Source organism: Gigantopelta aegis, chromosome 9 (genome assembly GCF_016097555.1).
Source record: "Gigantopelta aegis isolate Gae_Host chromosome 9, Gae_host_genome, whole genome shotgun sequence".
Classification (NCBI taxonomy): domain Eukaryota; kingdom Metazoa; phylum Mollusca; class Gastropoda; order Neomphalida; family Peltospiridae; genus Gigantopelta; species Gigantopelta aegis.
Window position 1 is genome coordinate 7,859,963 of NC_054707.1, and position 15,287 is coordinate 7,875,249.

General features: G+C 37.6%; 1 protein-coding gene across 1 annotated transcript; it reads left to right on the top strand.

Moving 5' to 3' along the window:
• The first annotated feature begins 210 nt into the window (after positions 1–210).
• Positions 211–12,079, top strand: LOC121382264 (glycosyltransferase-like domain-containing protein 1). The gene is made up of 9 exons (XM_041511818.1): positions 211–458; positions 2,248–2,415; positions 3,085–4,370; positions 5,295–5,655; positions 7,056–7,165; positions 7,758–7,902; positions 9,667–9,737; positions 10,444–10,535; positions 11,826–12,079. The coding sequence occupies exons 1-9, from the start codon at positions 280–282 to the stop codon at positions 11,889–11,891; spliced, it is 2,478 nt and encodes an 825-aa protein (XP_041367752.1). The 5' UTR covers positions 211–279; the 3' UTR covers positions 11,892–12,079.
• Positions 12,080–15,287: the final 3,208 nt, after the last annotated feature.

The following is a 15,287-nucleotide window of genomic DNA, read 5'->3' on the forward strand; positions in this document are numbered from 1 at the left end:
AATTAGCCATATTCAATACTCTGCATTTTGTTATATAAAAATTGTGACTTTTTTCCTGTGACTTTTTGTTTCCTATATTAAATTGTGACTTTATTTCCAGGCACCGGATTGTGTCTAGACTGCAACCAGGGTGACTCCTGAACGAAATTGAAAACTTATGGCACTTAACTGTATGTAATTCTCGTATGTCTGAGGTAACTAAAAGAAGAACGCTGGTTTGTAAACAAATCTCGATCGTGCCAAACTGAAAGATGCAGTTAGCGTTGATATTGCGTGTAAATGGCTGAGATTTTGCTAATCGAACCGTTTTACGGTGGCTCTCATAAACAGCTGATAGATTTACTCTGCACGCTGCCAAACCACGCGCTCTACACTTTGCCTGCCAAGAAATGGCACTGGCGTGCAAGGACGTCTGCGTTGTATTTCAGTCAAATCATTCCTTACTCACACAAATATAGGTAGCGTTAACATTTTATGCCCCCTCTCGCCACCCTATTTCCCCCCATTTATCAGTAGTTTGACGGTTGCCATCAACCACTAAACGTTTTAAATCCAAATTACAGTTACACGCCAGAAATATGGCACTTACGAAGTTCTGTGTATCCTAAACTATCGAATTCCGTCCCATTTCACTTCCACACTCTTTCTAATCACACTGAGCAAGCACAGACTTTTAATTCTGCTGCATATGTATCAAGTAACCAAGCCTCAATCAATCAAAATAGAAAATGAGGGTGGAAAAAGTTTTTAAAGTGTCCTTGTACAGTAGCGGTAATTCTATTACTGCATACAGAAACCATATCCAAAGGTTATAATAGATTTAAAGATGTATAAATGAAGAGACTAGACTTGACACATCGGTAATGACTGTCGTCTACATTAGCTTTGTCTATATTTAGTTAAAGGTCACATGACTGACATTTATGGTGGGGGGGGGGGTGATGTATGGAAGGCTGTTTGTATCAGATCCACAATTGTTATTGAGAAACAACATTAGTCGATTTTTCTTCTTTTTTTTCCTATATTCTTGAAAATGTGTTGACTATTTGAAAAGCCATTAAGAGTGGCATGACTGTTTCCAAAGCATCTAAAAAAAATCAAATCTGAAACAAACTCTAAAAGAACAAAAAAAAACAGGGTAACTTTCTAATCTCGAACACAGTGGAGCTGGTCGACAATCAATATTCATCAAAAACGTGTAGATATATTCATAATTCATTTACATTTACTTCATTGACAATCTGTTGTGTTCTTGTTACCTCAGTTTTATGACGGATATGGTCTTCCATACATTGCACTTTGTGACGTTCACATGGGACGGATTTAGATGGTGTTAAAAAAATTACAAATATTCATTTCCTGGTAGGAATTTTACATTAATTGACAACAAAGGTAAGTAATTACAAAAAAAATATTATTTTACTTTGTATTGGATACGGTAAACTATGATGTTAAATTTATCCGGTTGATGGATTGAACATGCATAGGATACTACAAGTTTTATTTGACCAGTGATTCTATATTTATAGTCCTTCCCACCATTTTGATTCAGCCAGTTTTTAGACTCATTGAAAATTATTAAAATGTTAATTTTAAGGAATATTTTATTAGTCATGATTCAAAGACTAAATCTTGTAGCCACTTTGTATAAAAATTACTAAATGCAGGGCTCGAACTTAACGACGTCACCGATAGCAATTGCTGTCATTGAGATATAAATTGCTGTGTGTCGGGAGCATCACCAATGGCACTTTTGTGCTGCTGGATAAAAATTACTGTCATGGGGAAAACTCAACGATAGCAAAATTAATATATTTGCTTCCAGTGTTTAACATTTGTACATCTGAAATGTGTCTAAAAGCAAGAAAATAACCATTCAGTCATATAACATGTATTTATTTGCTGCAAAAGTTACTTTTTTTAAATTGCAGTAGTCAGGCTCAAAATTGCCGTCAGTGTCTGAAATTAAGTCACTTTGACAAGAAAAAGAGGTGGAGTGTTGACAAGCAATTACATAATTTTAGAGGGTGGAGTGAACTCAGCCGTATAAAACATATGAGGAGCGGGATATGAAAATGAAAATGTTTGTGTTATCTTATTACTGAAATAACTACAAACAAACAACTAATTTATTTGGTAATGTTCAATTAATACCCAGTTAAACTCTTTAGACATCGGCTCTCCCTTACTGTATTTGTTAAGACACAACACAGTGTATTATAACAAAAGGTGTGTTATTGTTTTCAGGGTTTTGTTCACCAGCTCCGTTCTCAACCTGGCTGAGTTGGTGGCACTGAGGCCTGATTTGGTTTCTCTGAAGAAAGTCTTGTATTTCCACGAGAACCAGTTGGTGTATCCAGTCAGAAAGCAGCAGGAACGAGACTTCCAGTATGGATATAACCAAATACTGTCATGGTAATTTGTCCTGTTACATAGCTCGGGTATCCACTAGCTCTGTTCTGTTTATTTGTTAACATATGGATAGAACGCAATCTGGCAGTTTTTATAACTGAGCGTGCTCTAGCGATGTGCACACAGAATAGGGCTACAGGTCTTTTAAAGGTACCTGTTTAAACAACAAACTTCACAATGTCACAAATGGTGTATTTATAGCAAAAATATACACTAAAAGATCAATTTCATTAGATATTTTGGGATATTTTGTATGTTAAATATTTTGTAGCAGATTTGTTTCATTTAGATTAATAATCAATGTGTTCTAGTGGTGTCGTTAAACAAAACAACTTTTAACTTTTAATAAAATTTTCATTTACTTGTCAACTGCTATTTATATAATACTCAATGTAATGATTTCAACATGTGTTCTGTATATATACACATGTATTTGTAACAACAGAGAACATCATTTTGTTTATAAAATTTTGATTAACAACAGTTATGATCAATTTGAAAATTTATTAAGTTCAAATAGTATTTAGCATTTTTCAGTTATGTAGCATTCTCTGAAATTTGAGTAATAAATCACACACAGAATTGATAAACAATTTTTCCAAGTTGTTACATGGTGATTAAAGAGAATCACTGCATGAAATGATGCATTTTTATATTTTTAAAATATTTCAGTCTTGTGGCTGATGAAGTTGTTTTCAACTCCAACTACAACAAAGATTCATTCCTGTCAAACATCCAGTCGTTCCTGAAGCTAATCCCTGACCATCGTCCAGCCGGTTTAGTCAATGTGATTAGACCCAAGTGTCGAGTGATCTATTTCCCGTTGTGTCTTCTTCACATCACAGACTCATCTTCTGACTTGGTACATGATGATGACGGTGAAATGTTGACATCTGATGCAGCTTTAAATGTTGACAAGAAAATGTTGAACATTTTGAAGGTTAATGGTGAAATGTTGACATTTGACACAGCTTTGAATGTTGACAGGGAAATGTTGAAATCTGATACAATTTTGAATGTTGATAGTGAAATTTTGACATCTGACACAGCTTTGAATGTTGACAGGCAAATGTTGAAATCTGATACAATTTTGAATGTTGATGGTGAAATGTTGACATGTTACACAGCTTTGAATGTTGACAGGCAAATATTAAAATCTGATATAGTTTTGAATGTTGATGGTGACATGTTAACATCTGACACAGCTTTGAATGTTGACAGAGATGTGTTGAAATCTGATAGCATTTTGAATGGTGAAATGTTAACATCTGACACAGGTTTAAATGTCAGCAATGAAATGTTATCTTCTAGTGCCAGTGTAAATAATGAATGTGAAGAATTGAAGGCAAAACAGTCAACATCTTCAGGAACAGCCATTGATGTTGACAGTCAGTTGTCAACGTCTGGAACTGCTGTAGACATCAAAACTAGATTCTTATCCATTTCGGGTACAGCTGTGGATGCAGACAATTTACTGTCAGCATCTTCCAGTACAGCTGTAGATATTGACAGTAGACTCAAAACTTGTTTTTCTGGTACAGCTGTAGATGTTGACAGGAGAATGTTGAGTTCTTTTTCTGGTACAGCTGTAGATGTTGACAAAAGACTCCACATTTGTTTTTCTGGTACAGCTGTAGATGTTGACAGTAGACTTAAAACTTGTTTTTCTGGTACAGCTGTAGATGTTGACAGTGGACTTAAAACCTGTTTTTCTGGTACAGCTGTAGATGTTGACAGTAGACTTAAGACTTGTTTTTCTGGTACAGCTGTAGATGTCGACAGTACACTGATGAATTCGTTATCTGGTACAGCTGTAGATGACAGTGGGAAGGTTAAACCAAAAACAGCTACAGCAGCAGACTGTGCAATATCTACATCATCTGGTACAGCTGTGGATATTTACACACAGACTGATGATAGAAAAGAATGTGAAACAGAATATGGAACAGATGAATTAGGTTGGCATTTATTATTTCTAGTGATGAGATGTAGCCCAGTGGTAAAGAGCTCACTTGATGCATGGTTGGTCTGTGATCGATCCACTTAGGTGGGCCCATTGGGCTATTTCTCTTTCCTTCCAGTGCACCATGACTGGTATATCAAAAGCTGTGGTATGTGCTATCCTGTCTGTGGGATCAGGGCTTGCTCTGGGGGATCAGAAAATTTTGCAAAATTATCTAAAAATTGCAAAAACTATAGCTATATTCCAGCAAAAAAAATCAATGATCACACAATTGTTTTCACCAAATTAAAATAAAATTTGCCAACTGGTCTTAAAATTCACAATTGGCGAGTGGCAGAGCTAGCCCTGGGGATGATGCATATAAAAGATCCCTTGCTACTAATAAAATAATGTAGTGGGTTTCCCCTCTCTCTCTCTCTCTCTCTCTCTCTCTCTCTCTCTCTCTCTCTCTCTCTCTCTCTCTCTCTCTCTCTCTCTCTCTCTCTCTCTCTCTCTCTCTCTCTCTCATTATCTAGACCAATTCTTGATATAACTACATGTATATGTTACATGTCAAATAATTGTAGTTAAACATGTTCAGAGGCATCATTAAAGAATCAAATACAATTGAATCCCGTTGGCTCGACAAAGTGTTCGACCCATCGGGTAGTTCGACATAACCATTCGGTCAACAGCATGTAAGTGTAACTCGGGACTTCATTTTTGGTTCGAGTGTTGCAGTGTATTCGACCCTTTCGAGTTTGACCCAGCGAGATTCTACTGTAGTTTTAGTTTAAAATGTGTTGAGGTGTTCATTTTCTCTGTTTCACTGTGTAGACTTAAGTTTCAAAATTAAGATGTGTTCATTAGTGTTATACATCAAATAGTTGTGGTTTAAAATGTGCTGAGGTGTCGTTAAACAACACTTCTTTCATTTCAGTTTTATCCAAATTAAAAGTTTTAGAAAAGAAAATATCTGCGGAAGCAGTTTTTGATGAGGTTGTTCGAGCAGGCGGGGGTGATGGCTGTGTTAAATGTTGCCAACATGGAGAACAGAAGTCACGTGATGAGGCAGATATATTTAAATATTCTGACAAATCCTGCCACAACAGCAGTCCATGTGTCGTCCATAGTACAGACTGCACTCATAGTACCCACTCGGATGTTCCCACACAGTGTGACAGTGTTTTGACAGACCGCTCAGAATGTGGACCAACCGTAATGTCTTCCACTGATAATGTGGTTAAACTGGCTTCCCAAGAAGATGGTCGAGTTCTGCATATCTTGTGGGCTCATCGATGGTTAGTGTATTTCTCTGCTTTAATCTCCTAGAGCTTTTGTTAGGTCATTGGGCCTATTAAATTGTGAGTATTACCAGCCTCAGTGATGTCATAGTTAAGCCATCGGACATAAGGTTGGTACAATCTAATTAAAATTAGCTCCACTATTACATGTGGATCTAACAGTAGCCAATTGGAGCTCATGTCCACCAATCAAAACCTTACTTGCAGAATCATGCCAGTGATTTAAAAATAATTTGAAAACATTCCAAATTATCCTGAGGGTATACGACATGTCCGTGTGAATTACGAATGCCTTAAAACACGTTTTATTTTATAAAATAAATAATTTGTAATGTAAAACTGAAGACTGATTTAGTTGTTTTTTTATATATAAATAATTTTTAATATAAAATTGAAGACTGATAACCCATCTCGTACGTATTGGTATGGTTCACTGTACTGCGGCCACTAAAATGGACTCGCCCGATATTTTTTGAATTTGTATGCTCCCAAATAATGTTATAAAAGGCGAAGTGTGATTGGTCTATATTTAAATTATTATTTACAGACGAAATGTTACCTGGACATTGGAGACTACGCAGTGTTGTTAGCAATCTGATTAAAATTAGTTCTACTGGTCTGAATAAGGCATTCGTAATTCAGAATGTTTTCAAATTATTTTCAAATCACTGGCATGATTCTGCAAGTAAGGTTTTGATTGGTGGACATGAGCTCCAACTGGCTGCTGTTAGATCCACATGTAATAGTGGAGCTAATTTTAATTAGATTGAGGTTGGTAGGTACTGGGTTCACAGCCAGGTACTACATGTAGCTCCCTCCCAGAGCGAGTTTTAACTGCCTATTACGACTAGATGAGTATGTGTAAAACCACTACACCCTCTTCTCTCTCACTAACCACTACCAACTAACCCTCTGTCCATGACAGACAGCCCAGATACCTGAGGTGTGTGTGCCCAGGACAGCATGCTTGAACTGTAATTGAATAAAAGCACAAAAATAACTTTAAATGAAATGTGAGTATTATAATTTGGCTTTATGAGTATTTGGGAGTATATCTTGTTTGCATGAACATATAAATCACACTTTAAACACCAGTCACTTGCACTCATGTGTACTAGTTGAGTAGAGTTGTGTTATTGGTGTTTTGGGGTTTTTTTAATGTTATCTTTCTCATTCTTAGACACAAGTTTAAATTCTGATTTGAAATAATGTCCATATCTGATGAAGTTAACAGACAAAAGAAATTATGTTGTTTCCAGTACAATGCAGTTTTATAGTGATTCGTGCTAAATAATAGAAGGGATTCTGGTTTACCATAATTTGATCTAATGAAGAAAGGACTCTGGAACATTGATGAATCTCTATTTAATAAATAAGGCCAGTGTTTTGTTTTTCAGGGAACATGACAAAGACCCAGCCACATTTTTCAATGTTCTCTACAGACTGCAGGACGAGGGATGTCGGTTCAAGGTGTCAGTCCTGGGAGAGTATTTTTCTCAAGTTCCAGGTGATATGGTCTTTATAAAGCCTGATAGAAGCAAACAAATAACATAGTCACTAGTTATAATACAGTGAAACCCCTCTAAACCGGACACCCTCGGGAACAAGTAAAATGTCCAGTTTAAAAGAGGTATCTGCTTTAGATAGGTTATTTTTTGTACTGAGTTTTATAAAAGGACCATGGAAAATGTCCGGTTTGGGAGAAATTCCAGTTTACAGAGGGTCTGGTTTTGAGGGGTTTCACTGTACAACTAAAGTGGTTTATTGTTAGACATCCCAAACCTGTTAAACACAACTACGGAAGATGATTTTCAAAAAAACTATTTGCAACAACTCCAGGGCTTCTAGAATTTTCATAAAATCCACTAGCCATGGGATCAGTGATTTAAAAAATTAAAAACAGATTTTGAGGTTCTAGTTGTATTTAATACTCCAGACATACAGTTGTGTTCAAATTAACCTATGTTAAGACACCCAATAACCAAAAGTTAAACTGTACTGTGTTGTTGTTGTCAAACAATCCTGTGAAAATGCACTGCTTTTTGCAGTAGAACAAAATTTAATTTTTTCTATCTTTTCTCAATACTTCTGTTTATTAGAAGTGTTTGTGGAGGCTCAGGAGCGACTGTCGACACAGATAGTAACCTGGGGTTACCAGACTAAACGAGATGATTACTATACAGCCCTACGTCATGCTGACGTGTCCGTGTCAACCGCACACCATGAATTCTTTGGGGTGGCCATGTGAGTATTTTGATATGACTCATGAGTATTTTATTGTGGCTCTGTGAATGTTTCAGGGTTGCTGTCTGAGATTTTTGGTGTGGATGTGAGTATTTTGGTGTGGATATGAGTATTGTTGGTGTGGCAGTGAGTATTTTGGTGTGGATGTGAGAATTTTAAGGTGACTATTTTGGTGTGGATGTGAGTATTTTGGTGTAGCTGTGAGTATTTCGGTGTGTATGTGAGTATTGTTGGTGTGGCGGTGCGAATTTTGTGGTGGATATGAGTATTTCGGTGTGGCTATGTGAGTAGTGTAGGGTTGCTATGTGAGTATTTCAGTGTGGCTATGTGAGTAGTGTGGGCTTGCTATGTGATTATTTTGGTGTTGCTGTGAGTATTTTGGTGTGGATGTGAGAATTTTAAGGTGACTATTTTGGTGTGGATGTGAGTATTTTGGTGTGAATTAGTATTTTGGTGTAGCTGTGAGTATTTCGGTGTGTATGTGAGTATTGTTGGTGTGGCAGTGAGAATTTTGGGGTGGATATGAGTATTTCGGTGGGCTATGCGAGTAGTGTAGGGTTGCTATGTGAGTATTTTGTTGTGGCTATGTGAGTAGTCTAGGGTTGCTATGTATTTCGGTGTGGCTATGCGAGTAGTGTACATAGGGTTGCTATGTGAGTATTTCAGTGTGGCTATGTGAGTAGTGTAAGGTTGTTATGCGAGTATTTCAGTGTGGCTATGCGAGTAGTGTAGGGTTGCTATGTGAGTAGTGTAGGGTTGTTATGTGAGTATTTCAGTGTGGCTATGCGAGTAGTGTAGGGTTGTTATGTGAGTATTTCAGTGTGGCTATGTGAGTAGTGTAGGGTTGTTATGTGAGTATTTCAGTGTGGCTATGTGAGTAGTGTAGAGTTGCTATGTGAGTATTTCAGTATGGCTGAATTTCAGTGTTGCTATGCAAGTAGTGTAGGGTTGCTATGCGAGTAATATAGGGTTGCTGTGTGAGTAGTGTATGGTTGCTGTGTGAGTGTAGGGTTGCTATGTGAGTATTTCAGTGTGGCTATGTGAGTAGTGTAGGGTTGCTATGTGAGTATTTCAGTGTGGCTATGTGAGTAGTGTAGGGTTGCTATGTGAGTATTTCAGTGTGACTATGCGAGTAGTGTAGGGTTGTTATGTGAGTATTTCAGTGTGGCTATGCAAGTAGTGTAGGGTTGCTATGTGAGTATTACGGTGTGGCTATATTTCAGGGTTGTTGTGATACTGAACGGCTCCGTATACATTTATTATGTATTGATACAGTGTATTCCACATTGCCTGCTGATTTGGTATGTTGAAATTTGGACATTCTAAATTACCTGGACCCATATTCACAAAATATCGTAAGCCTAGTTTTACACGTAAACGTAAATCTACGACTGAAGAGCTATTCACATAACAACGAAAATGTATGTTACGTGTAAAGTTGGACGTAAATATAAGAGTGCCTCAGGATGCAACTATTATTTACGGAAACTAGCAGTATTTCCAATAAATGAAGTAGTTTGGGATGGCAAACGCCAACGGATTGAACATATTTTTGTTCGTGATCGAACAGATGTTTTCGACTCGGCCAATTTACGTTTACATTTACAACCGTCTTTAAGAATACGGTGCTTTTTGCACGTAAACGTAAATCTACGGCAGACGTAAGTGCTAGTCGTAGGCGTAAATTTACACCTTTTTGGGAATATGGGTCCAGTGCTTTTACGTTGTATGTAGAAACATTTTTGATTTATTATCTTCCACCAGGTTGGAATCGGTTTCCCTTGGGTGTTATCCTCTGTGTCCTAATCGACTCGTTTACCCAGAAATCTTTCCAGGTCAGTCAGCTGCAGTATGGTGAGGGTTAATTCTCAAGTATTTTATATACTCAACAACAAAAAAAAGATTGTTTTGTTTAACGACACCACTGGAGCACATTGATATATTAATTATAGGATGTCGAAACATTTTGTCATTCTGACTCATAGTCAATAAAGGAAACCTGCTACATTTTCTTAATTATTTTAATATTTATTTTAAATTATTTAGTTTATTTCTTTTTTTGTGTGTATAATAAAATTACTAGCTACTTATCACTCAAACAGTAATACCCATGCATTTAAACAATTTATGCATTCCACAGCACTAATAACAGCTAAATACAAATTCACCTTTCATAAAAAAAAATTCTTAAATCCAGACACTTCATCATTGATTCTGCCCAGCATTAAAGTTAAACATTTCATTTCATTTCAATTGATTCCCATGCTTATACCCAATTAAGTTTCAAGTACATTGTGCTGGGCACACACCTCAGCTATCTGGGCTGTCTGTTTAGGACCGTGGGTTAGTTGTTAGTGAGAAAGAAGTCGGTGTACATATTGGCTTTACACCAAGGTCAGTAACTGTGCATTACCCAGATGAGTGTTTTCTTATATCTCCCTGCTACTTCCTTCGTGCAAAGTTTATCTGATTATTTAATACTTTTCTTTTGTTTTCTTTTTATGATCTAAATTACACAATCCTTTTCGTCTTTGTTTTCAGCTGAATGTCTGTACGGAACATCAAATCAGTTATTTAAACGACTCCGAACATTTTGTCAAAATCCGCATCTATCGGGCAGAGTTGAATCAGTCGTTAGTATTAACATGATTGTTACATTCAGTTTTGTTACAAATTTTAAGAAATAAGATTTAGTTTTTACAAGTAGTAATGTTATGGATGTTTAAAGTCCTTGCTACTCTTCACTAAGGTCAACGACAGTCACTTTTCGGACCCTTGTTTTGGCTTCGTACCCAATAAATAAAACATGTCCAACGGTAATTTTTTTATATGATATATTTGACAAAAGGTACTTTTTATTTCTTTCATTTTTTAAAACTTAAATTTAATATTTTGTCCAGAATTATATATAAAAAAAATAATACCAACCTGTAAACAGCGTTGTCTGCTTGTTATAGAAATTTGACAGGCTTCAAGGTTAGTAGACCAGTTTTTATTTTAATGCAGTGAAGCATTGGAATAATATAGCTAATTTTATATTTGAATGACATCAGTATTCCAGTGACGTCACTTTGCATCTCCTTACAATAACCATAAACTGAGTACATGACGTTTCCGTTTTAAGAATGCTGGAAAAATTCCAATGCAAAATTGCTATTGAATTTTTTTGTTTGAACATTACTAATGCACCTAAATGAAGAAAATCTTGTGATTAAAAAATTGTACCTTTTATGAAATATGGATTTCAAGTAAAATTACAGTTATGATATGTTATAATTACGAAGCCAAAACAAGGGAGCGAAGAGTGACTGTTGTCAACTTTAGGCAGAGAAAAAAAAGGTGATTACGGTGTTTTGGTTATTACATTACACATGATTTCTTGTGACGTTAATTTATTTTGTGATATTCTGGACACACATCCCAACTGTTTGGGCTGTGTGTCCGGAATGGCAGATCATTGGTTTGTTGCTAGTGAGAGAGATGTCGGGCTAGTGGCCTTACGCCTACCCACTGAGTCGGTAACGGTAAAACTCACTCTGTGTGGGAGCTGGTTCCGGGGTGCGAACCCATTACCTACAAGCCTTAATTCTGATAGCTTGACGACAAATTCACTATGGCTGGTTGCTTAAATTATTCATCTTATAATAGCTCTAAATTCAACAGAAAATGTCTGTACCTTTGAAATAAGATCGGTAACTTTTAAAATATTTATTACAATGTATTAACTTGGTTCTTTATCTTGTCAAACATTATCCTGATTATGTTTGACTTTAACCACTTTGTTTGGGTCACTGGTCAAAATATTTCTTATGTCAGAAAAACAAAAACCAATACCAAACATAACACAAATATTAATTAAAGTCACTTTCTCTTCTATAGTACCTGTTCACCTCAGTAATATTGAAGTAATTTCTCGTTTTCAGATTTCTGTTGACAGATTCAGCTGGAAATGCCTTAAGAGGCAATATGAAGAACTGTTGCAGTCATAAAGTGTGAACTGTCTTTCTTAAAAGTATAACTCTAGTCACGCAGCCAAAAACAGATTATTGATCCCATCCGTCCATCCATACATCCATTCATACATCCATTCATACATCCATCCATACATCCATCCATCCATCCATCCATCCATCCATCCATCCATTCATCCATCCATCCATACATCCATTCATACATCCATTCATACATCCATTCATTCATACATCCATCCATACATCCATCCATACATCCATTCATTCATTCATACATTCATCCATACATCCATCCATACATCCATTCATTCATACATATATGCATTCATCCATTCACCATTCATCCAACCACACACCCACACATACATCCATCTATCCATCCATCCATCCATCCATCCATCCATCCATCCATACATCCATTCATTCATACATCCATCCATACATCCATTCATACATCTATTCATTCATACATCCATCCATCCATACATCCATCCATACATCCATCCATACATCCATTCATTCATACATCCATCCATACATCCATCCATACATCCATTCATTCATACATATATGCATTCATCCATTCACCATTCATCCAACCACACACCCACACATACATCCATCTATCCATCCATCCATCCATCCATCCATCAATAATTTGAAAAAACCCAAACATTCGTTCTTTAAGGACGTTAAAACTGTTGACGAAACATTTAACCTTAAACATATTTTCCCTGTTGCTACCAAGTTGTGATTTGTAGGACAAGCTACACTGGATTCCATCTTTTGAGAAAAGTTACTTTAAAAAGATACAAGACTGCCAATGACCAGCTGAAAAATTATCATTGTGATGATGTGTGTCATTACATTTGTTAAAATCACTGTTTTATGTGTTGAACCTTTTTGTTAACATATTGTCAGTTTAAATATTATACAAATATATATTATTTGACAATAAAGTATTTTTGTTGATTTGGTGTATAAACGTTTATTCACATTTGCATAATTACTACCAAACAGATAATATTGCCATGTACTTTTTGACACCCAATAGCCGATGTGTATTTTTGTGCTGAGGTGTTAAATAATCGTCCATTCATTAGCGAACTGGGGCAGGATCTAGCTCGGGCTGTAAAGCACTGGCCTGAAGTGCTTGTGTCGTAAGATTGAACCACCTCAGAGGGCCTATTCTATGACTTTTTTCCTGTTCCAACCAGTGTACCCTGACTGGTTTATTAAAGGCTGTGGTATGTTGTCGTGTCTGGAAAAGTGCATATAAAAATCCCTTGCTGTTAATGGAAAAATGTAGCAGGTTTTCTCTAAGAGTACCTATTGTTTGACATCCAATAGCCGATGATTAATAAATCAATGTTCTCTAGTGTTGTCATTAAACAAAACAAACTTTCACTTTTCCTTCCAAACCGCTATATAGGATTGCAAACAAATTATTTATGCATTTATACAAGGATCGCAACAGTTAAAACAAATTCCATTAGAAGAAAGAGAACTTTTATATGCACTTTTCCGCATTTCCCCAGACAGGAAATCACATACCACGGGTGGGATGTAGTGCAGTGGTAAAGCATACGCTTAATGCATGGTCGGTTTAGGATCGATCCACGTTGGTGGACCCATGGGCTATTTCTCGTTGCAGCCAGTGCTTCACAACTGGTATATTAAAGGCCGGGGTATATACTATACTGTCCGTGGGATGGTGCATATAAAAGATCCCTTGCTGCTAATAGAAAAGAGTAGCCCATGAAGTGGCGACAATGGGTTTTGTCTCTCAATATCTGTGTGGTCCTTAACCATATGTCTGACGCCATATAACTGTAAATAAAATGTGTTAAGTGCGTCATTAAATAAAACATTTCCTTTCTTTCTTCCAAAGCTCGTAATTGACATGGAGAAACTGGCAATTGACACCCAAAATACACATCTCTGAAGTACTAAATAGAAATGTATTGTTTGGCAGTGTAACTAGCTTGGTCCACTTGCATGCTGATTTTTTAACAAGAACAAAATGGTGCTTAGAGAGGTATGTTCAGCCCCTACCCCCTATCCCCCCCAACTCGTGTAGGCCCCTAAGGGCAATATCTCGGGGGGGGGGGGGGTGTATATTTATGTAGACATAGGATAAAATGTACATGTTCACCCTGCCCTCCGATCGTATTTATGCCTGTTGTGTGAAGCCCGAGTACTCTGAGATATCTAGACAAATGTTCGTCTAACTCTTTTTACAGTCCGAATACTCGGGCTATGTTGTGCGGTACTCGCATATCATTCCGACACTTGACTCCCGATAGCTGAAGATGTCTCTGCTTTGCAAGATTGAAGTCCGCAGCTGCACTGTCGATCTCACACACACACACATACTGGGGGCGATGATCCAGTTTGGCAAGTTGGCAGAGTTGCAGGTATCCTACACCGGGGACAGGGCCTTCATCACGGCTCGACAACCCACGACGACCGCGGCGAAGAAGAGAAGGCACAGGAAGACGAAGAGAGCACCAGAGATACGGGGGGGGGGGGGGGGGGGGGGCACTAAACACAACAGCGGACCCTCCGGAGTCGACGCCTCCAAGCAAGCCTGAGCGTCCTGAAAGATCACTCCGCCTGGTTTCAGAAAATTAACAACTTTGACGCCAAACCAGAAATTTTTCGGACATAATGCAAAACAATTACTTTTTAAAATTTGGCTTAATTCTCTTGAGAACTTTTTTAAAAATTTACTACCGCCTCTTTCATCTCGTTTATCCCGGCCACAACAACCGGTCTTCAGTGCTCACTTAGTGCTAAAGTTGTAAGTGAGAGTCCCGCCTTCCCCTCTCCCACCTCTTTCCTGTCTTGGACGCAAGGCTTGCTTTATAAGAATTTGCTCCCACGACAGGCGTACACTACAACAGCTTGCTCTGAATGTTAAACCCTTTGACCTGACCTGACTCGCATATATTCATATGCAGGCATGGCGCAAGCAAGTAAATATCGGGGAAGCTGACTGGCAGATCGAGGTTTGGTGGACATGCTCCCTGTAAATCTGTAAATTTTTGAAAAGTAGGTGCCATGCATGGGCGTCACTTGGTAGGGGATATGTCCACGCACCCATTTTTATACGCCCATTTGTGGGTGGTAAATATGGTATGGCGTTGTCCGTCCGTCCGTCTGTTAACCTTTTTCTTGTCCGGACCATATCTTGCATACAGGACCACCAAACCTCACATGTAGGAACAACATGGGATGGCAGTGTGTCGCGTAGTATTACTAGGTCACTGTGACCTACTGTTCACGGCCTACTACACCTAACAGTAAATCCTTGTTCCGACCATAGATTGCATACAGATGCAAACAGGACCACCAAACCTCACACGTAGAAACAACTTGGGATGACGGTGTGTCGCGTTCTATTACTAGATC